We start from the raw sequence: 23,957 nt of genomic DNA on the forward strand, positions 1-23,957 counted from the left end.
ATAACAGGTTGTGAAGAGACACTTGAATTAGGGCACTCTCTCAAACAGGTTAAGGAAAAGACTTGGGCATTTTTTCTTTGGCATCAGAAACATTCCTGAATAAAAATATTTCCCCACTTGGAAAAATGGAGCTGGTTCTCAGTTCTTTGGACCGCATGTGATGAACAGGTTCTAAAACGTTCTTTATTATGTGGATTCGGCTTCTTGAGCTCGAAATACTGAAATTCGAGACTTCAGTATTTCGATCTTCTGAACGGAACCCATTATATATATATATATATATATATATATATATATATATATATATATATATATATATACACACACACACACACACACACACACACACACACACACACACACACACACACACACACACACACACACACACACACACAGCAAAGATTACTGGATATGCATGAATGCTTACAGTACAAACCAATTCCAGAATATGTCCTACCACTTACTAGTCGAGAGCACTAACATGGCAGGATACAACTGAATTTCACTGAAAATCAAATCCAAGTATAATGAACAAGAAAATGCTGGACAGCAAACAACAGTGTTTCTGTAGTAAAAATACAAAAATAACTCTGCTCAAAAGCCTTCAAGGAATCAAATTAATCTGGTAAGCACTCAGCCAATCAAATTATTCCATTCCTGAATTTCAAAATGGCAGAAGTTGCCAAAAGAAACCACTGTAGAATTTTTTTTTTACCTCAGGAGGTCAAACAATAAAAGAAAAATTATGTTTCGTCAAAGCTGCGCAACTTCAAAATCACATTATAAACGTAGGGCTGAGTGAGCTTGCTCCCTGCAAACCTAAAGATTTGAACATTCAAAGTGCAATTTGTATATATATATATATATATATATATATATATATATATATATATGTATGTATGTATTTTTTTTTGGGGGGGGGGGGTTCTTATATTTGTTATTGGTGCTTAGCAATTGTACTGCAACAGAACACAAAGTTATTTTGGAATCCAGTGCTCTATAATCAACTTTTAATTTAACAAGTGCTACTTTCATATGTTATAATTGTACTACTCACAGTTCTCATTGTTGAGATTTAAGCCATATGCAGACTAAAAGCTCTCCTACTACATCATTCACTTAAATATGATGCAAACCCCATGTTTTAGGGATTCCTGTGAACTGATACATGTAGGGATATCACTGTGACAAGCTGTCTATCACCAGTCAGTTTTAATGCTCTCCAACACTAGCTGAAAAGCTGTTAACTCTGGGATCTCACGGCATGGTCAAATGACAAAGAAAAATTAAATTTGAAAACACACTTCATAACTGCCTGTGTTAATGTACAGCAGTATGAAACACGTGCCAGTATCTAGCCTTACACAGCTGTGAACACTTGCTAAATGACAGTCAGTTCTAGTTACTTCTCTACAGTCAATAACTGGAAAAACACCAGAACAGCATTATTAACTGTCAAGCGTTAAAGGCTCTATACTACATCTAAATAAAAATTACAGCTTGTACATGTATTAAAAATCAGTTAAGAGTGGCTGTGTTGCTAAACCTTTTGAGATCATAAACTACCTGAAAAGATGCATGCATAAACCATTAACATACAAAAAGCCCACACAGTATAGTTATCAAAACTTTGGGAGCAAGATGGTCTAAATAAGAAAATCACCAACATAAATATACATCACAATGGATATTTTCAGTTTTACAATTTTTTTTTAAATTATATTTATTAGCGGATTTGTCTAGACATTTATTTAAGCCATAAACCTTTAAGAAAAAAAAAAAAAAAAAACTAATGAAGCTTTCCTATCTGAAAATATATTTTTTAGAAATGCTTCTGTTTCTTTATGTAATATATAAACACAACTGAATACACGGTCTCACTGAAAGATCAGGAATTCGAAGTATTGAGGTCCTCGGGAACGTTTTTTCCTGAGCTTTTGTCATAATCATGTCTCTGAATGTTATAAAAAAGGCCTTGTCAGACATGATAAAATCTATGAACATGCAAGAACACTGTAAAACTGCAGGTTTGGTAGCAAGTCACTGCATCTTCTACGCAATAATGAAATGGCTAATCATCAGGTTCGGTGACGCACTGTTCCACAATCTCTCGTAAATTTGGGTTTTCCATTGCTGCTGCCACTCTTTCTTTATCGTTGATCTGCTTGTTGACTAGACAGGAAAAAGAAAAGGTCAGTCAACATACTGAACTGCTAACCACTGGCAACACACAGAATATCATTTTAATTTTGCTATTTAAAATATACCATGTACTGAAACAGAATATTCTCCTGTACTTAGCTAGATTGTAATATATAAAGAAACCTCTTTTTACAAAAAAGTTAACTGAAAAGGTCATGTTTAGTTTGGAGGATTTTAATTTGAAAACACATTTACATTACAGTAGATGTAATAAAAATTAAATGTTTAAATACTAATTACTTGAAGCACCATCAACCTTCCCACTCACATACTTTACATTATTCAATCATAACACTGTTGGTGCCCCTTTCCATTTCAGTTGGATCGTCAATTATTTCAAAAATACTATTTCCGTGACATTTACAAAAACAGACTGTTATACTGCAGACATTTGATTCATAGGCCTTAAAAGTCTCTGTAATACACATTTCTACTGTTTTATGAAGATGTTGACATTTTCTGACTCCAAGCACATCATATGTAGTGCAATTGCCATGTTAACAATCCTAGCTGCATTAAACTAACAACGTGAGTTTTACAGAAGGATTTTACAGGGATTCACTATGGTTCAGTGAAATTAGACCATGTCTGAACTGCACAGCAGTAACAACTTGAATTTTAAACTGCTCTCAATTAAAGTACGTGAAAGACATGGCTATAAACCAAAAAACACTGACCAGTATTCACAGCGAATGGCTAAGTAGCTTTAATCAAGCTGCAGAGGTACTCCAAGGTGTGTTGTTTCACCAATAAGTGATTCACAGTTAAGCATATTCCATGCAATGTTACGTGTACTTAAAAGGGCATATATGCATGACATCTCTCAACTGGGTGATCTGAACAACTGCGCAGCTGACAGCCATACAAATAGCCACTAGTAGGTAGTGCAGACACCTAGTTGACCACACTCGAGCACATACTCCCCCAGCCCTCGAAAAAGAAATACACAATCATACACATTGCACAGACACACACAAAGAGACAGACTATTGAAACCAAGATCTCCCTCATGCATACTAATCACAAGTCAGTAGTACACACACACACACACACACACACACACACACACACACACACACACACACACACACACACACACACACACACACACACACACACATACACCCTTAGAGCCTTTTTAGGCAATGCCAAATTGATAAACCTACTGACATAGTAAATAAAACACAAAGAAACCTAAAGATGTTACTGCTCAATGTTAGGAGATTAAACAAGAAACTCAATACCATACAAGCTCTCCACACACTGGAAGATATCTATATCTGTGCCATTACAGAGGTGTGGTTTAAACCCACATAAAGTACTCAGGCAGTCCAGGGCTTCAGTGCCTGCCATACATTTAAATCATCAGCTGCACAGAACAGGATAAAAGGTGGTGGAGCCTCAATGTACTTTTAGGAACAAACATAACCCTACATTGGTTAAACAGGACAATGATGTGGAATTTATCCATGTGCAAATCACCAGAGAAAAGTCCTATACCACATCCTAGCAAGCTATAGGTCACCCCTCTATATCAGAGGAATCCCATTAGCTCATAATTAGACCTACTGCTCATAATTAGACCTATTGGAGACACTCATCATTAAACCAAAAACCCTATTCATGGGAGACTACCTTCTATAGGCTGGGAAACATACTCTGCCTCATATTCACAGGCACAATGATTCCTGGGCTTTAACACAATATCCTTGAGCAGATCACACACACAGACACCAGTGGGTCAAACATACTCACCAATATCGGAGAGTGATGCACTCAATCCCCCCCACGGTGTCACATCCTCACTGGTGAGGTCGAGCCTCAAAGTGGTCTCCTTCAAAACAAAAGTCAACTCAGTAACCCAAGCAAATCTGAACTATTCCAAAGCAAAGACATATTTCAACAAGAAGAAAATAAGTACGCTATGCTAAAGTCCAGACGTACTAAGAGCAAAAGTGAATCCAAATAAAAAGTAGCAGGACACTGCTGGAGTAAAAACACTATAAAAGCTTTATTGCACAAAAAGAGGTTAGCGCTTTCGGGATAAACCCTTCCTCAGAAAAATCAGTTCACAACAACCTATGCGGAAATTTTCACAGAGACCGTGAATAACCATGTAAATGGCTATATAGAGGCTGCTGTACCTACTAGATACCCCAAAATGAATTCTAAAAACAAACCACACTTGTGGAATCCTAGCCTTAACAGGGTCTATAACAACAACAAAAAAAACATCATGGCTGAAATCAGTAAAAACAACTCCCATAATGACAAGGGCTCTCTAATTCATCTAAACAGGAAACTAACAGGAATGAGCAAGTTCTACAAGGTTAATTATGAGGTCAAGATAGCATCACAGACTAAAGACAATCACAAGGTCCACTACAACAAGGTCCACTACAGCTATGTCCAAAACCACAGAGCCAGCACACATCAGTGTGCCAAACTGGTGTCAGTAGTGCCATGCTCACTAAGCAGAGCAACGTAGCAAATTTGCTGGCTGACAAATTCAACTCAAACGTCTCACCCTGCCTCCCTCCATGAAATACCTATTAGCCTAACCACCAACCGCAACTATTAACAAGAAACAGGTCCTGGTGTCACTCGCCAAAGCCAAAATCACAGCCCCAAGTGGGCCCAGGCAATATCTTGGGATGCTTCCTAAATAGCTGGAAACATGAAAAGTGGCTCAAGTGGTCCTGATAGGTCAACTACATCCTCAAAACAGTGGGCCCTATTTTATTTGTTAACAATGATTTAGATCCCTTGTATGGGTGTTTGCGAATGCAATTTGTTTGGTGGATGTGAAAGAGATGGAGGAGGCTGGGGTCCTTTGTGGAATGAAAAGACTGACAGGTCGCCACACAGACGTCTTTAAGACAGACTACTGGCACCATGTCTGATGCAAGGCTCTTTTAGACCAGTGATAATTTTCATCAGGAACCTCTCTGCTCTTTCTAGTTGTATAATGTGTTTAGAAATATACATGACAAAAGGGGCTATCATATTTTACAAACTGCTCAGATGAGGCCTGCATATAGAGGAATGGCAACCTTTACACCTAGACAAGATGCCTTCAAATAGTAACTTGCCCAGATAGGACTTCCTCACCACTCTTTGACATGTTGGCCAAAGATGAGGAGTTGTCTACAAAAGGTACCAAGATCAGTGCCATTTATACCATAGATAGCAACAAAGTTGGCTAGATGTGATAATGCTGCACTTCAATGCATGTAATTTGATATCTTTACACCAGTGATTTGCATGGTCTACTCCTTTCTGTAGTATCTCAGTACAGAAACTGAGTGAACTGCGATATCTAGCTTACAATCAGCAAACAAGATGGCTTATTTCTGAATTTCCCATTATATTGGTTCTGTTGGGAAATGGCGGGTCTATGCTCTCAGTAAATATGAATACAGTATGATGGGGAAATGGAAATATTGCAATGGCCTTCTAACAGCAATTTTTAGGGTTGCCTTTTTTAAATTCCCAAATTCAAAGGTTTTTTTTTACTATTGTTTGAAGTCTTGATACACAAGCTAAAAATATGACTGGCTCTGAAAAGGGATAGAGAAATGGTAGGAATGGTGGAGAAGTGATAAAGTTATTTCAGACCAGACCTAAAATATTAGAACCCCTGGTGGGCAGGTTTACTATTTGTTTCAGGGGGTTAGCATTTATTAGGTGAAGGAATCACTGGGCATGCCCAACATTAGTGGTGTACGTACATCACTTGTGTGGACACTTAGTTCTTGCTGTACACTTTCAGCAAGCACTACAGTCTAGACCCTGACTCTGGGAGCCAGACTACATTGTGAGTGTCTTTCTGCAGAACCCAGGCAAGCAGAGATTAAGGCCTAGGGCAATCCTTTGGCTTCTTCCACCTCGGTGATACATATTAGGTTTTATAATAATCTAGTACCTTTCAAGAAGGGATCTCATTGTTCAAGACAACAGATGGATCAAGTCTGATAGGAAAGAGAGAGGTAATTAGGAACATGATTTTGGGGAAGGTAAGGAGTTGGCAGATTTTAAAAATTACATATGGAGTACTTGTCATAAATGCTGGGAGAGCAAATGGTTGTAACTAAGGAAATAATTCTTTTGAGTTGAGTGGGTGGGGTGGGGGGCAAAAAGGCTATAGGAAGCAAAAATTATATGTCCAATTTCTATCCGTGAATCAGTGCCAGTAACATGTTCAACCAGTCTGTCATGATGATGTTTTTACCTGGAAGATGAAGTTTCAGTACAGCGATACTGTGAAAAAGAGCCCAGTTCCACATATTCAGTGTTATTTATGCACCTGGTATGCATGTATTTCTCCTTGTCAAAGTACCAAATACTTTTGAGCTGCTGTGTTTAATCTGAAAAGCATCAAGTATTAAGATCAGTCTGAAGGCACCTATACCTATTTATACTCACACAGCTAAAGCCACTGCCCTCCTGGTCGGATACCTGTCTGAAGTGCCTGCAAAGAAAGACATTGCCCTCACCTTTGTCAAATTTATACAAAAAAAAACATACATTTCATTAGCAGACACACTGAATCATTACTGACATTAGAAGTACACTCAAGCATCTTTTGTGAATAGATGATGGAAGTGGAAGGAACCCAGACTATAGGTGTGAAACTACTCATCTCAATAACTCCTTTAACTACTACAATAAAATGCATCAAGTTTACATTTCACCTCAGTTTTTTTCTTTTTTTTTTGCTCAGATCCCCCTTTGGCCACTTGGCCTTCATCCTGGCAAACACTGCTGATCCATTCCCCAAACGGTGAGAGCCAGCCTAAAGTCTAAATATTCCCCTAGGGGTGACAGGGCAAGCATGCCAGGAGCAGCTACATAATCCATGCAAAGGATTCCACTAATGCCTTACCATGTCCCTTAAGAAAGTTCACTGACCTATCTAGGTATGGGCCTTGTGCAGGACCATAATTCACTGGTGCGAGTAATGCAGGCTCACAGATACTCAATGCCCTTCAAGTAAATGCCTCCATTACCTGTCTGGTACCCATACAGGAGCTTATCAGAGGATGCGTCGCCAATCTTTTTATCCTCACACATTGACAGAAGTACAATGCAAAAGGACATAAAATCAACAATTCTGAGGAACTCCTTTACTGAAAGAAGTTTGTCACATGATTCATAAATGGACTTTGTTGTGAGAAGAAAAAAATGCAGTGAAGCTGAATTTAGAACTGATCTTTTAATCAGATTCCTTTAGAATGCAGTCATTCATGAATGACCAAGTTTACTGTGATTCCTGGAAACAAGAGCCTCTTACTGCCCAGTTATGTAAAAGACTGCACTAGGATGAATGTGTCATTTAGACACAGGAATACATGAACTGTTGAATCTTCAGAAATACAAATTAATACAACAAGATACTTATTACATCATTTGTCAACCATATAATTCCTCAGAGCTAACAGCCCTTTCTAACAGCTACACACAAATTAACATTTACAAAAGGAACTTAGAAGAGTACAAAGGACATTATATACAGCATCTAAAGAAAACTTAGATCATGTTCCCAGTAAACACAGTGTAGGTCACTGAAAAACTGCAAATTGTAGCAGTTTGCAATACGAATGGATAGTTTATGCAGTTAGAGGAAGATTATATTTACAAGAGACCCGGCAACAGACATTTATTATCAGCATAACTAGAATTGTTATAGCAGAAAGTACATTGGTGCTAGTTATGAAACTGTACAGCAGTGTGTTAATGTATCACATTTGCCTGATAGCACAGGATGATATGACAATCAGTCTTCATTCCTGGCCTATGGTTATCTAAGTTTGTAGATGGCTGTAAAATAGGTGTTATTCATTCTTCTACTGACTTGCAATTGTTCCAAAATGAGTCAGACAATGTTAATTGGCACAAGGCCAATGAACTCTAATTAATTGATTAATTTACTTACTTGCTTATTTTGCTGACCGGAAATAATCTGGCTGAGCTAAAACCCCATTTTCATTACAGGCCAAGGGAGAAAAGCTCCACAGTTATAGAACAGATGTAACAAAACAATGAACTGTACACGGACATTCTTGGATGCATACAGAAAACAATTATAAAATACATATGTACATCAACAGTAAACATACGTAGAGTACAGTTCTGCAAGACGAACCTACAGATATTCGAATGATCACTGTTGCAGTAGCCTTGGCTATATGGGTTACATCCTGCCAAGGATATAACAGCCGGCCAGCTTACAAAGCTCCAGGGCACTTTCCATCCACTCAAACTGTCAAGAAGCTTGAGCTAAGCTGACTAAAGACAAGTTTGGGTGTGAAGCCCTTCACAGCTTTCCTGCCAGAAGGCAGGATGAGGCTGAATCCTGAAAGGCCAATGCTAGGAACTACAAGAAATTAACGTCCATACCCTGGCATAAAAAATATGGGAAAAAAACAAGGATGAAGGGAGGGAGGGATGGGGGAGCAATTACAGCAGCAGTGATTATTCTAACATCTATTGTTATGGCAAGTTTCACTTACACAACTAAACTACATTCTTCATATTGACCACTGCTGCAGTACTCCTTAGCTATATGGGTAGATTGCCACAACTAACTATATTTGGGAGGTAAAAGGAAAAGTGTCCAGAAACCTCTGGAAAATGATCCTAGCAAAACTTGATCTAGACCTAGAGAAGGAATCAAGCTTATAGTGCTTTGTAAAAGTACGTACACAGGACCAAAAGGTACTGGCAGCAGGGGGCCTGACCCTGCCTGGAGCAGATTTGTTATGGGGAGTATAACAAAAGGAGACAGACCATTTGGAAAGTCTGTTTTGACACAGGCTATCCTCTTCTTATTTCACAAGAAATGAGCCACTGATCCGAAGATCTAAAAGGCTTGTCTGTGGACATTAATGGTACTGAGTATTCGAGATGGATAGTTTGGCTTAAACCCTTAAAGTAAGCTTGGATTCCACTTTAGGCATAAAAGAAGGATTTGTTCTTAAAGAAACCCTGTCCCTGGGGAAAATGAGATAGGGTTGGATTCACCATAAGAGCTTACAATTCAGAGCAATCAGTAAAACTGTTTTCCATGTTAAGAACTGCAAGTAAACCAGATTAGCTGGTTCAAATAGAGAAAATGCTAGCTTCTCTAACACAAAATTAAGATCCCATGGAAAGGCCACCAGTTTTGCAGTAGGAAAGAGGCCCCTTTTAAGAAATTGACATGAGACTGCATTGAAAGAGGATGACAAATGGACAGACATTCTGAAATGGCCGGTAAATGAACCTTGACAGAGGAACAAGAAAGACCATTGGATAGTAACTCACACAAATATTGCAAAAAAAAAAAAAAACAGAGAACAACTATCCCTGAATGGGTGCTGGTTATGATGGTGGCACCAACTAGACAACCTTTTCCATTTGCTAATTTATGACTTTCTAGTATCAGGCTTTCTTGCCTCCATTAGTACCTGCTGCACATCATCAGAAAACAGGTATGCAAAAGGAATTAAGACCCTATCATCCAGGCAGTCAATTGAAGATTATTGATGTTGAGGTTATCAAACACTCCTGGCCTTGTTTGAGTAGATCCAGTCTGTGAGGAAGCTTGTGGCAATTGCCCCTGGCCATTTTCAAAAGAAGGGAGAACCACAGCTGCCTGGGCCAGAACAGATTCACCAGAATAATCTGGGAGAATTCCTTCTGAATCTACAGAAGTACCCTAGATATATTAATGGAAAGAGACAAGAACATTCCTGTCCAAAGAAAATAAAATAAAAGGCATCTGTCTTCCAGGCCTTCTTACATGGAGGCCTGGAACAGAATTATTCCAGTTGATTCTTTGGACAGGAGGCAAACAGGTTTAACTTGAAGAATTCCCCACAGACTGATCAAATCTCGGAAGGCCCACTATCTAGATTCCATTCATGAGGGTCTGCCCTGGTCTTGCTCAACTTGTCAGACAATTTTGCTCCGACAGAATGTAGGATGCCTGTGGATTGAGACTGTGCTGTAAACTTATATCCCAAACTGAAAGGGTTAGCCTGCAAAGGGGTATATGACCCAGTTCCCCCTTACTTGTTGATGTACTACAGGATTGTGGTACTGTCTGTGACAACATGAGGTCAGGGACCAAAGATGGTTCAGAAAGTTGAGTGCCTTGATCAGTGCAAGCATCTCATTGACATTTATGTGCTTGTGTCAGTCCTTTGTGTCCCTCATCTCCTGCACTTTTACTCTCTAATGAAACCTTTCCACAAGCAAAGTCCAAAGCACCTGTGGTGACTGACTGCTTTGGAGCAGGGAAGGAAAAAAGGAGATTTGCATTTAAAGGATATCTGTTGTCTCTTCCGACAATCCTCATAACTGGGATTTGAAAAGATAAAGGGTGTTAATGCTGGGACCCAAGATATTTCAGATACCACTGTACCTTTCTCACGTGGAGTCATGCCAGGATTATTATAAGAATCATACATGCCATGAGACGCAATATCCTGAGGTACTCTCTTACGAGGACCGACGTCCGAGTGGAAACCTTAGAAAAAGATCTAGACAAAGATCTACTTTTTCTTGTGGAAGAAAAGCTCTTTGAACTCTAGTTGATCACCCCAGGAACACAAGCCTGCAATAGGGAGTCAAGAAAGACTTTTGAATGCTCTCTTGGTATCCCATTTTGTGCAATAGATCTCATCCAAGAGAGATTCTTGACACCTTGAAAAAGATTTTGCAAAGATAAGCAAGTCATCTAAATAATGAAAAATGTGGATATTCTGTAGCCTGCAATGAGTTATAATCACAGCTAGGCACTTTGTGAACACTCATGGGTGCAGTAGACAGTCCAATGGGTATGACAGAGAAATGATAACGTGATCCAGACTTCCAAACCCTTAATGATCATTTGAAGTCTGGATGAATAGGCCTGTGATGATAAGCCTCTTTTAAGTACTTTATTACCAGAAAACATGAAAGAGGAAAAAAGTACAGTTTTGTACCTACCGTAAATGTAGAATGTTCGAGTGTATTCATTGCTGCAGTCATTACACTTGGGTTATCCTGCAGTCAGGCGGTCCCGCAGTCGGCCAGAGTTCCAAAGTCTTGGTCCGGCGTCAGTTGCTGTCGCTTCTTCCCTGACGTCAGTGGGCCAGGGGTATACAAGATGCAGCCAATGCCATTTTCTTCAGTTTTTCTTGCCCTAGATGTCAGGCGCCCCCAATAGGTAGGCAATACATATTGCTAATAAAACATACATAAAAAGTAAAACCAAAATCTTCAGTTACCAGCAAATAGGTAGTCCCAGCTAAGAAAGAGGGGATGGAGGGAGGGTAACCTGGACTGCAGCAGTCAATACACTCGAACATCTACATTTATGGTAGGTACAAAAGGTACAGTTTTGTACCTACCATAAATGTAGATGTCCGAGAGACATGCAACTGCAGTCATAACATGTGGGTTGTCCTGCCTCAGGCAGCCCTCGGTCGGCCGGATTCCAAAGTCTGGGTCCGACGTCGGCTGATGTCGCATTTTTCTCCTACGTCAGAGCGACTGGAGTACATAAGCATCAGCCGACGCCATTTTCTTCAGTGTTTCTTGCCCCAGATGCCAGGTGCCCTCCAAGGAAGGCTGTAATCAAATTGGAAGACAAAAACAGGATTCCAAACAAATAAATGAGCAATAAAACAAATACACCATAACAGATATCCCCAGCTAAGAGTAACAGGGATAGGAGTGGACCCTAGGCATAGAGGGGTATGGAGGGAGGGAAAATCCGACTGCAGTTGCATGTCTCTCGGACATCTACATTTATGGTAGGTACAAAACTGTACTATGTCCTTCAAGAATGCAACTGCAGTCATAACATGTAGGTAGAATACCATAGCTTATCTGGGGGAGGAGGTATGCTCTAGGAAAGAGATGGTGTGGCAATCAAACCCTGCAGGACTGCCGAAGCAAAGCCTGCTCTGGATCTGGAGTATAGAGGGAGATTGTAGTGTTTGGAGAATGTATGCACGGAGCTCCATGTAGCAGCTTCTAGAATGTCCTTGGTAGGCACCCCTCTTAAGAATGCTGTAGAGGTGGCTGTAGCTCTGGTGGAATGTGGTCTGACATTGGCTGGAACAGTCTTTCCATGAAAGGAATAACAGAATCTGATGCAATGTCCAATCCATTTAGAAATAGTCTGTTTTGAAATTGCTTTTCCTTGGACTGCAGCGTAGCTACAAAAGTTGTTCAGACTTCCTACTGGCCTTGGTTCTGTCCAGGTAGTATCGAAGTTGTCTGTGAATGTCCAAGGTATGCAACAGTCTTTCCCCTTATTCTCAGGATTGGGGAAGAAAGCAGGCAGATGAATGGCTTGATTTAAAGAAACCCTAGATACCACCTTTGGCATAAAAGTAGGGCTGGTCCTTAATGAAACCCTGTCTCTATGAAAAATAATAAAGGGTGGTATTGCCATTAGGGCCTGTAGCTCGAAACCCTTCTTGCTGAGGTAATTGCCAACAGGAAAGCTGTCTTCCATGAGAGAAATTGCAAGTCAACTGAAGCTGCTGGCTCAAATGGAGGTAGAGTCAGTTTTTCTAAGACAAAATTGAGGTCCCAGGCTGACACTGGGGCCTTTCTTGGTGGCTTAATGTTCTTGATTCCCCTGAGGAATTGTCTTAGTAAGGGGTGAGAGAAAACAGGAGGATCAGTGTTGTATCTAGCTGAAATCGCAGATGCATGTATCTTTATGGAAGAATATGAGAGGCCGTTCTTTAACATATCTGCCAAATATTCCAAGATGAGTGGGATGTTCAACAATGATGCATCATGTCCCTTGCTGGTATTCCAATTGCTGAATCTTTTCCACTTTGCTAAGTAAACCTTTCTGGTGGATGGTCTTCGAGCCTCTGTTAGTATCTGCTGAACTTCCTTGGACAGAGATAAGCTGAAGCTATTTATGGGATCTCCCAGGCTGTTAGCTGCAGTGTCTGAAGATTTGGATGCAGTGTTTCGAAATTGTGTTGAGTCAAAAGTAGAGGCCACTGGGGGAGGGCCCACCTCCTGGTGTGACATATGCTCCGTAGTAGTGGGTACCAGTGTTGTCTTGGCCAATCCGGAGCTATTATGATTCCCTTGGGCTTCTCTGCTTTGATCTTTAGTAATACTGAGGTCATCAGTGGCAGAGGTGGAAATGCATAGATTGCTAGGGAGTTCCAGTTGACTGAGAGGGCATCTATTTTCCAAGCTTTTGGATGGTATGTCCTTGTGCAAAATTTTGGTAGAAGATGGTTGAGGTGAGAGGCAAATAGGTCCACTTCCGGCTTGCCCCATGTCGAAGTGAGTTGTCTGAAGGCCTTCAGATGTAACCTCCACTCGTGTGGATCTGTGAAATTCCTGCTTAGACTGTCCGCCAACACATTGTCTTTTCCTGGAACAAACTGGGATTGTAACTGGATGTTTAGGCTCAGTGATTTCTCCCAAAGCTGCATTGTCAGTCTGCAAAGGGGGTAAGAGTGGGTGCCCCCCCCCCTGCTTGTTTATGTACCACATCACAGTGGTGTTGTCTGTCCGTATCATTAAATGTCCTTGCTGGAGTTGGTGTTGAAAAGCCTTGATGGCATGCATTACTGCCAGCATTTCCTTTTGGTTTATATGCAGATGTGTTTCCTTTGGAGACCATTGTCCTTGTATACACCTGCCTTCCATGTGCCCCCATCCAAGGTCTGAGGCGTCTGTAGTCATGGTCTGTGTTATCTGTGTTTTTTTGAATGACATACCTGTGTTTTCCTGGCTCACCGAGGCCCACCATAGGAATTCCTTTTGTAGGCATGGAATGAGTGGTATGATTGTCTCCAAGTTGTTGCTGTGTTGAGACCAAATGCTTTTTAGGTACCATTGAAGCTTTCTCATGTGTAGTTTTGCTAATGGAACCAGTAGAATGCAGGATGCCATGTAACCCAGGGCCTGTAGGACCTTTGAAGTAATGAGTTACCTTCTCTTGCTTGTCTTCTGTCAGGTAAGCCATCTGAGAGTCTGTGTCTAGTTTGGCTCCTAAGAAGATTATTTGCTGGGATGGCTGCAGTCTTGACTTTTGGAAGTTGACTGTGTATCCCAGAGCTTGAAGTAATCGTATGACATAATCCAGGTTTTTTGTCAACATCAATTTGTCGTCCGCTTGTATGAGGCAGTCGTCCAGGTGCAGTAAATTTGTATACCCTGGAGCCTGCAATGAGCAATTACTGAAGCCAGGCATTTTGTAAATACTCTGGGCACAGTAGATAAGCCAAATGGCAATGCTGAGAATTGATAATGCTCTGGCCCTGCAAGAAATCTGAGGTATCTTCTGCAGCTGTGTCTGATAGGGACATGCAGGTATGCCTCCTTGAGGTCCAGAGTGATCAGTCACGACTCCTTGCCCAGCATGGGAAGGAGTTGCTGTAGAGTCAGCATTTTGAATTTTGGAACTATGAGAAAGGTGTTTAATGCGGACAAGTCCAGTATTGGTCTCCATTGAGATTCTTTTCTTGGAACAAGGAACAGTCTTGAGTAAAACCCCTGGTCTTGTTCTTGTTGTGGAACTCTTTCTATTGCTTTCATTCGAGTCAGAGTGATTTGCTTGATAGCCTCTGCCCTCTGATTTTGTGGTAGGTTTGGCATGCCTTGTTTTCTTGGTAAGGTATGAAAATGAAACCTGTACCCTCGGGTCTATAATGTCCAAAATCCATTTGTCCGTTGTCAGTCTGTGCCAGTTTTCTGCAAACAGAGATAATTTCCGCCAAGGGAGCTTCTAGTTGTTCCCTGGTAGGCGTAGAAGAGAAAGTCATTGAGTTTGTGGTTGTTGGGCAGGTGAAACCCCTGCGTCACTTCTTTGGTTTCCTGGCTGCCATTGTCGCCCCTGTAGGGCCTCTGTATTGGCCTCTTCCTCGGCCACGTCTGTTCTTACCCCTTTGAAACTTTTCTGGATTAGGAAAGGACCAGTTTTTGAAGGCCAATTCCTACTGAATCTGGGGGTTGAACCTGGAGGAAATCTTTCACAGTCTGAACTGATTTTGCTTTTTCTTGATGGTCTTTAACACATCCTTAGCATTTGCACCAAAAAGCTTGTTCTTTTCCAAAGGTGCATCCAGAAGTTTTGCTTTACATGATCTGGTAGAGGTTGATCTTTTAACCAAGCATGTCTATGAATCACTGCCCCTGTCATAGCTGCCCTACATGAAGCTTCCAGTGCATCATATCCACACTGCAGGAAGTGATTGCTTACTTGCTGAGTGTTATGTACAGCTTCCTGCAAAGTCTTCCTGTCTAAAGGATCAGGAGAAGCTAATGTTTTTTGTAAATCTTCTAAGAGATAATCCTGATATTGTAACATATGAAAAAGGCAATTTAAAGCTCTCATAGATAAGGTAGTGGATGTGTAAACCTTTTTGCCCCATCTCTCTAATGACCTCGCTTCCCTGTTGGATGGCAAAGGATTTTTAGAGGTGGAGGCTGAAACTCCTTTAGGCCCCTGTGAAATAGTTTCCAAATCAGCAGTATGGGCCCTGAATAAATGGGAATGAGTTTCTGGGACCCTGTAATACCTGTCTGGCTTGGCTGGAGCAGGAGGAAGAGAATCAGGGGTAGCACTAGAGTCAGAATACAAATCATCCAGAACATCAAGTACAGGAGGAATAGCTAAGGGCCTGTGCTGAGGCTTCTTAAGGAAAGTCCTCAGGCATTTCCTAGAATCAGAATAATCCTGACCTTGCCACTTGAAATGTTCCCTCATGGTGTGCAGAACCTTCCCCAAAAGAAATATCCTCAGGAGGGGAGGCCGAAGGGATGGAATCTTCTGCATCCGAGTCCTCATAGGTCTGGAAGAGCTCTTCCTGGCTATCAGAGTGGACAGAGCCTTCAGAATCTTCATCTGAAGGAGTAGGGTCAGAGGGTTCAACCCGGGGCCTTTTATCAGGAGGAGGCTGGGATGCTCTCTCAGGATGGGCCTGTGAACCTCTAATCATGGAAATTAAATCAGCAGCCATGGACATAATTTGTGTCTCCAGAGTCGGCTGAGGTAAGGATTTAGAAGTAATATGCTTTGTTTTGCTGGCTGCCTTAGCCCTAGTGTAGGCCTTAATAGACATGGCCATTGGAGGCCTGGCAGCTCCACGTGCAGGAGTGACCTTGTCTACAGCAGTGGTCTCAGGCATTTCCTCGGTTTCGGTATCCGGAGGAAAATTTATAACTGGCGTCTGAGTAATGTCTGGAATCGGAGTCGGTGTCGGTGTCTTCGGTTCAGAGCGGTGGAGAGACCGTCTCAGAAGGAACCGGATCACTCGCGGTAGGTTTTGGCGTGGAGTCGGTGGTAGACGTGGGCCGAGGATGTCGGTCCCGGTCTTTTCGCTTTTTGGGAGTTTGTGATGTCGGAAGATCCGACGGCATGGTGTAAGCAAAATTATCGCAGAAAAAATCTTCAGCGAACTCCGCCCGGCCTGAGAGTGCGCTTGTTGAAGCGAGCACAGGCTACACAGGCCGAGACGTCGTGGTCTGGGCCCAGGCAAGGGAGGCAGTAAGAGTGGAAATCCTTATGAGGTATTTGTTTACCACAGGAAAGACAATTGTTAACTTTTTCAGTAATTTCTGACATCGGCTGAGGCAAGAAAAGGTCCCCAACGGGGTACTTAGCTTTTTTGATGACTTCGGTATCGTAGAATACAGGAGCTGACCGACCGGCACTTGCGAACTGCTTCTGCTTCGGGCACCGCGCGGCAAGAAAGACTGGAGAAAATGGCGTCGGCTGATGCTTATGTACTCCAGCCGCTCTGACGTAGGAGAAAAATGCGACATCAGCCGACGTCGGACCCAGACTTTGGAATCCGGCCGACCGAGGGCTGCCAGAGGCAGGACAACCCACATGTTATGACTGCAGTTGCATTCTTGAAGGACATCTGTACTATGTTCATTGTGTTTCACTGCTGCAGTCATTACACTTGGGTTGAATCCCAAAGCTGAGGTAGGGTGGTTGATTCTATAGAGGATTTGGGGTGGCTATGAGGCCCTGCAGCACTGCAGTGGCAAAGCCAGCTCTGGATTTAGAATAAAGAGGCAAGTGATAATGTTTGGTAAAGGTGTGCACTGAACTCCAAGTTGCAGCTTCCAAGATATCTTTGGTAGGTACTCCTCTAAGGTAGGCAGTGGACGTGGCTGTTGCCCTGGTGGAATGTGGCCTAATGTTGCTAGGTACAGTTTTCCCATGCTGTGTGTAGCAGAAACGGATACAGTGTCCTATCCATTTTGAAATGGTCTGCTTTGAAATTGCCTTTCCCTGTGATCCTGCAGCATATGCTACAAACAATTGCTCAGTTTTTCTGAAAGCTTTTGTTTTGTCAAAGTAGAAACGTAACTGTCTGTGTATGTCCAATGAATGCAGAAGTCTCTCCTCTTTATTCTGGGGAGTTGGATAAAAAGTTAGCAAGTGAATAGTTTGGTTAAGAGCCACACTGGATACCACCTTTGGCATAAATTAAGGGTTTGTTCTTAAAGAAACCCTGTCTTGGTGAAAAATGATGAAAGGCTCCACTGCCATTAGTGCCTGTAACTCTGAGACGCTTCATGCTGAGGTTATTGCCAGAAGCAGAGCAGTTTTCCATGACGCATTTTAATTCTGCTGAACTGGCTGGCTCAAAAGGAGGTAAAGTTAGTTTTTCCAAGACAAAATTGAGGTCCCAAGTTGGTGTTGGCGCTCTCCGGGGCAGTCATGTTTTTAGCCCCTCTGAGGTACTGTTTTAGCAATGGATGAGAGAAAATAGGAGGATCTGTGTTGTAATGAGCCAAGTTGGCAGAGGTGTGGATCTTAATGGATGAAAAGGATAGGCCTTTGTCCAGCATCTCAGTTATGTACTGTAATATCTGAGGAATATTTGGGACAAGAGGGTCAAAGCTTTGAGCCTGGTTCCAGGCACAGAATCTCTTCCACATTTCTGAATAAGATTTCCTGGTGCTAGGCCTCCTGGCCTCCAGAATGACATCCATAACAGCTTTAGAGAGAGGTGTTGTCTGCCTGACTAAGGAATTTGCCATGCAGCCAGGTTTAATGTTTTGAGCTGGCTGTACCAGTGCTGGCGTGGCTAGTCTGGGGCAATCAGGGTCATTTTTGGCTTTTCTTGTCTGGCATTTAGGAGTACCTTTGTAAAGAGAGGCAGTGGTGGAAAGGCATAAACTTTTAGGCTTTTCCAGCTGAACGAGAGAGCATCCACTTTCCATGCTTGCGTGTGGTAAGTCCTTGTGCAGAATTTCTGTAGTTGGCAATTCACTGGGGAGGCAAAAAGATCTATGTCTGGGCTCCCCCATTTTTGTGTTATCATGCTGAATACTTGTGGATTTAATTTCCACTTGTGAGGATCCATGATGGTTCTGCTTAAGTCATCTGCCAGTGTATTTTTCTTTCCTGGCAGAAATTGTGCTTGCAGACGAACTTGATAGGTTAGAGCTGTGTTCCACAAGGTCATGGCTTGTCTGCAGAGGAGATAAGAATGAGTGTCCCCTTGCTTGTTTATGTACCACATAACTGTGGTGTTGTCTGTTTGTCAGTTGTCCTGGATGCAGAAGGTCCTTGAAAGCTGTTAGGGCATTTTGTACAGCTAGCATCTCTTTTTGATTGATGTGAAGATGCATTTGGTTTGCAGCCCACTTGCCCTGAATACATTTTCCTGCCATGTGTGCTTCCCAGGCGTAATCCGAAGCATCTGTTGTTAGTGTCTGCCTGGCTGTGGGCTGAGTGAAAGGCTGTCCCTTGTTGTGGTGACATGCCTGTGCCCACCATCGAAACTCCTGTTGTAGGCAGGGAATAAGAGGTATTATTGCTTCCAAACAGACAGTGTTGAGTCCAAACACTTTTTAGGTACCATTGTAATTTCCTCATATGCAGTCTGGCATATGGTATTAGTAGTATGCAGGATGCCATGAACCCCAAGGCCTGCAGAATTTTTCTTGCAGGGAGTTGGGTTTTGGTTGCCATCAACTGAAAGTACTGAGTCAGTTGTCCTTGCTTGTCTGGCGTGAGATAAGCCATCTGGGCGGTTGTATTTAAGCTGGCACCCAGGAATATTATCTCTTGTGTGGGCACTAGTTTTGACTTCTTTTTGTTTACTGTGTACCTTAGGCAAATTAGCAATCTTTTTACAAACGCCAGATGCTTTAGAAGAATGTCCTTGCTCTCTGCTCGAATAAGGCAGTCATCCAAGTATGGATATATTTGAATTCCTTTTTGTCTGCAAAATGCAAATACTGGTGCCAGGCATTTTGTGAAGACCCTGGGCACAGTGGATAAGCCAAAGCAGAGAATTGGTAATGCATTGTACCAGCTATGAATCTGAGGTATCTTCTGCAATTTTGTCTGATAGGGACATGCAGGTTTGCCTCTTTGAGGTCCAAAGTAACAAGCAAAGCCTTTTTGCCAGCATGGGAAGAAGCTGCTGTAGTGTCAACATTTTGAATTTCGGAACATCCAGGTAAGTATTTAGAGTAGAAAGGTCCAGTATGGGTCTCCAGGCTTTGTCCTTTCTGGGGACCATGAAAATCCTTGTCCTTGTTCCTTTTGTGGCACTTTTTGAATAGCTCTCATGTCCATGAGGGCTGTAATTTGTTTTTGTGCCTCTGCCCATTGATTTTGTGGCAGGTCTGGCATTCCTTTTAGCCTTGGTAAAGTGTGAAAGTGGAACCTGTAACCTTGAGACACAATATTCAGAACCCATTTGTCTTGGGTGATTATATGCCAATTTTGTGAAAAAAGTGCTAGTTTTCCCCCTAAGGGAGCTGCCAAAAGGTAAGTATTTGGCATGTGAAGGGGGGAAGTCATTGGGACTGTTTCCTATAAGGTTGTGACTTGTCTTCCCCTCCTTTTGGGGTTGAAGCACCCCACTGTCATGGTCTGCAAGAACCTTGGGGTTGAGATCTGCCTCTTTGTGGTCCGTCTGACACTGGAAAGGACCAATTTTTTGAAGGCCAATTTCTGCTAAATCGAGGTGGCTGTACCTGTAAGAAATCCTTCACTGTTTGCATAGATTTTGCCTTATCCTCCATTTTCTTTAACACCTCTTCTGCCTTAACACCAAATAAAATATCCTGTTGTAAAGGAGCATCCAATAATTTTGCCTTGACATGATCAGGTAAACCTTGTTCTATTAATCAAACATGCCTTCCAATCACAGATCCTGTAACTGCTGCTCTTCAAGAAGCTTCTAATGAATTAAAACCACATTGCAGAGTATGTTTCCCACTTGTTCAGCTGCATGCAATAAATCCTGCATTTCCTTATTAGTCAGGATGTTCTGAGCTTGTAAGCATTTTCTGTTTTAACAGAGACATTAAATATTGTTGGTATGTAAGCATGTGAAACTGGCAATTTAAAGCCCTCACTGCTAAAGTTGCAGAAGTGGAAACTTTCTTCCCCCATCTGTCTAATGCTCTAGAATCCCTGTCAGAGGGAACTGGAGTTTTAGCCGTGGAAGCCTTTACCCCTTTGGGACCCTGGGAAATAGTTTCTGGGTCAGCAACAGGGTTTTTATAAAGAAATTTGTGAGAGTCAGGGACTCTGTAGTACCTGTCTGGCTTGGCTGGAGCAGGGGGCAATGAATCAGGATTTAAACTGGATTCAGAGAACACATCATCCACAATATCTAACACTGGCGGAATAGCAAGGGGCCTGTGCTGAGGCAATAAAAGAAAGTCTCTGAGCCTTTTCTTGGATTCTGAGTAATCCTGGCCCTCCCAATGGAAATGCTCCCTCATGGTATGTAAAGTTTCCCCAAAAGAGTAATCCTCAGGAGGAGAGGCTGAAGGAAATGATTCTTCAGCATCAGAATCCTCATAGGGGGGTAAGGAGTATCCCTGGTCTGAAGAGGAATCAGAAGAAATGGAAACCTGTTCAGAGGAATCATAGTCTGCATCCTGCCTAGGCCTTTTATCAGGAGGGGGATGGGAATCCCTGATCAGAGTAATTAAGTCTTCAGCCATTTTGAGCATCTGTTTTTTTAGGCATGGAGGCCTGTCCAGGTGATTGCTGTATTTGCTTCTTTGTCTTTAATGGAGTTTTAGACTTGGCTGTAGTTTTGATGGTAAGCTGTGAAGGTCTGAAAACACCCTCAGAAGCAGATGCCTGCTCAGCGTCTCCGGACCCATCTGAGGGGTTAGTTTCTGTTTTTTAGGCATGGAGGCCTGTCCAGGCGATTGCTGTACTTGCTTCTTTGTCTTTAATGGAGTTTTTAGACTTGGTTGTAGTTTTGATGGTAAGCTGTGAAGTTCTGAAAACACCCTCAGAAGCCGATGCCTGCTCAGCGGCTCCGGACCCATCTGAGGGGTTAGTTTCCGTAGGCCCAATACCTTGGGTTTCCAGAGGCCTAGACATCTCCACGTGGGAGTTGGAGGCGGCCTGTGGCTCTGAGGTAGCAGGTGTCAGGGGCTGCATAAGCGCCTCACTGAGAACCGGCGAACCAGCGACTGGCCTAGAAGAGGCTTCATCGTCAGTTTTGGGCCTCAGATGCCTGTCCTTATCCTTGTCTTTGAGATTTTTGTGTATTCCGGTCGTCGGTTGTTCCGACGGCATGGTATAATTAAACCTTCGGCCAAAGTAATGGCGAGCAAAGTCAAACCAACGTTTAATAGTGCGCTTGTTAAATCTAGCACAAAACGCCTAGGCATGGAATACAGTAAGAATGAAAATCCTTATGAGGTATCTGTTTCCCACAAGAAATACAATTAACTTTTACTGACATCGGTCTGAGGGAAGAAAAAGTTTCCCCAACGGGGTACTTAGCTTTATTGAAGACTTCGGTTCTGAAATTCGAATTGAAAATCTCAAGAGTCGGCCGACCGTCACTTGCGAACTGCTTTTGCTTCGGGCACCGCGCGGCATGAAAGACTGAAGAAAATGGCGTTGGCTGCATCTTATATACCCCTGGCGCACTGACGTCAGGGAAGAAGCGACAGCAACCGACGCCGGACCAAGACTTTGGAACTCTGGCCGACTGCGGGACCGCCTGATGGCGGGATAACACAAGTGTAATGACTGCAGCAGTAAAACACTATGAACATCAGTTAACATGCTGTGAGTGACATTTCTGAATATGGGCACCATCACAAACAGGTTTAGGAAAGATTCAGAACTGGTCTGAAAGCATTTTCTTTCTTTCTTTGGCACTGGGAGCATGCTGGTGTAAAACCCTTTCCCAAACTGGGAAGGATTTATGATGGCATGTGATGAAGAATGGGTGGAAACAAGAGTCTGATCTGTAGGATGAGGAATGACTCCATGGAAAGGAGGAATTTCCTCCCTTTGCCATTTGTATCCTTGATTAATGATTTTCAGAAACTTTGTCTGAAGAAGTCTGTTGCCAAAGAGAAAATTGGAGATTCAGACTTTCTGAAACAGACCAGGGCCAGGGTGGGAGGAGGTCACAGGGTCCCTTGAATAGTCATTCAAACCTGGACTGTACTTGGTTTTGGGAGGTTTGAAACTTCTTTTTGGAACACCCTTGCCATTTCTTCTCAAACATCTATATACCTGAATTGTTGAGATTTTTTTTTTTTTTGCCGAAAATTGGATGAGGAGAAAGAAAAACCTTTAGAAATATTGGAAAAGGAGGGCTGAAAATTGTTTAAATTCTTTGGATCAGCTTGCCCCTTCATCACACACTGATAATCTCTGCAGCAGAGGGGCCAAAGACTAAATCTCTATCAAAGGCAGTATTTAAGATCTCATTCTTTTTAAAAGATCTGGGTCGTTCTGAGAATGCAATTAAGCAAACCTCATTAAAACAGTACCAGTGAACATAGCCCTGGAATATGTATCAACACACACACACACACACACACACACACACACACACACACACACACACACACACACACAACAATGAGTAGTGTAGAAGAAACCAAGTTATTTAAAGCAAATTTTCTTCACAAGAACTAACTATATTCGTCAGAACAAAATAACATAATGACCCTGATAATTCAAAATTCTGAAAATCAAAGCTGCAGAAATATACACATTTTCCCACTGCATCAATTTTTCCCATCATTATTAGGGGTCTATATTGGATGCTCGAACTTCCAAAAGTTCGAGTGTCATATGATCGACACCATATGATCGAACTTTTGGAAGTTTGAATGTTTTAACTGAGATCTCCATACAGTGCAGAACGGGAACACTTCACTTTTCTGCACTGTAGTGTGATCTCTGAGTTGGTATATTTAAAGAGCGGGGGTGTGGGGGCACTGCCCCCCCACACACACACATCAGGGTGCAGGGGGGCTTGCCCCTATGCTTAAAATATTCGGGTAGGTTATGTGTGTTTATTTTATTTTTTTTGGATGTTCGAACTTTTAAAAGTTCGATATATGGTGTCGACCATATGACACTCAAACTTTTAAACGTTCGAGCATCCAATATATATCCCCTTATTAGAAAAAGGAGGATTGGAATGAACTAAGTGCTTAGCAGCAGTTGTGGAATTAACTAAGGCTACAGCTGCTGGGTCAGGTTTGTGAACAGTGTACAAGAATTTAAAAGACTGAGGAACTTTATACTTATTTGCCTTTTCTAGGACAGTTGGAGGACTATCAGAAACATTGCAGGTAATAAGACACATTCTCTAAAGCAGACAAGATAGGACAGAACATAAGGAATAGGTGTAGGTTCTGGAAAACCATTCTGTTAACAACTCATAGTATTTTCTAAGGGACTGAGAAACCTCAGTGTTCTCCCACTGAAAACACTGGAAAATTCTAGCAATAGTCTCAGAGAAACAGAAACTCCCAAA

The 23,957-nt window shown here is 42.1% G+C and overlaps 1 protein-coding gene across 1 annotated transcript in view; it reads right to left on the minus strand.

The window, feature by feature from the left end:
- Window positions 1-991: 991 nt before the first annotated feature.
- The window catches only part of CIAO2A (cytosolic iron-sulfur assembly component 2A), a 203,088-nt gene continuing 180,122 nt past the window's right edge, over window positions 992-23,957 (minus strand). The window contains exon 5 of the mRNA XM_044077698.1: window positions 992-2,175. Coding sequence (XP_043933633.1) covers window positions 2,075-2,175 — 101 coding nt within the window. The 3' untranslated portion in view covers window positions 992-2,074. The remainder of the gene's footprint in view (window positions 2,176-23,957) is intronic.

This window comes from Protopterus annectens, chromosome 7.part0, assembly GCF_019279795.1.
Source record: "Protopterus annectens isolate FY-2018-M chromosome 7.part0, PAN1.0, whole genome shotgun sequence".
NCBI lineage: Eukaryota > Metazoa > Chordata > Ceratodontiformes > Protopteridae > Protopterus > Protopterus annectens.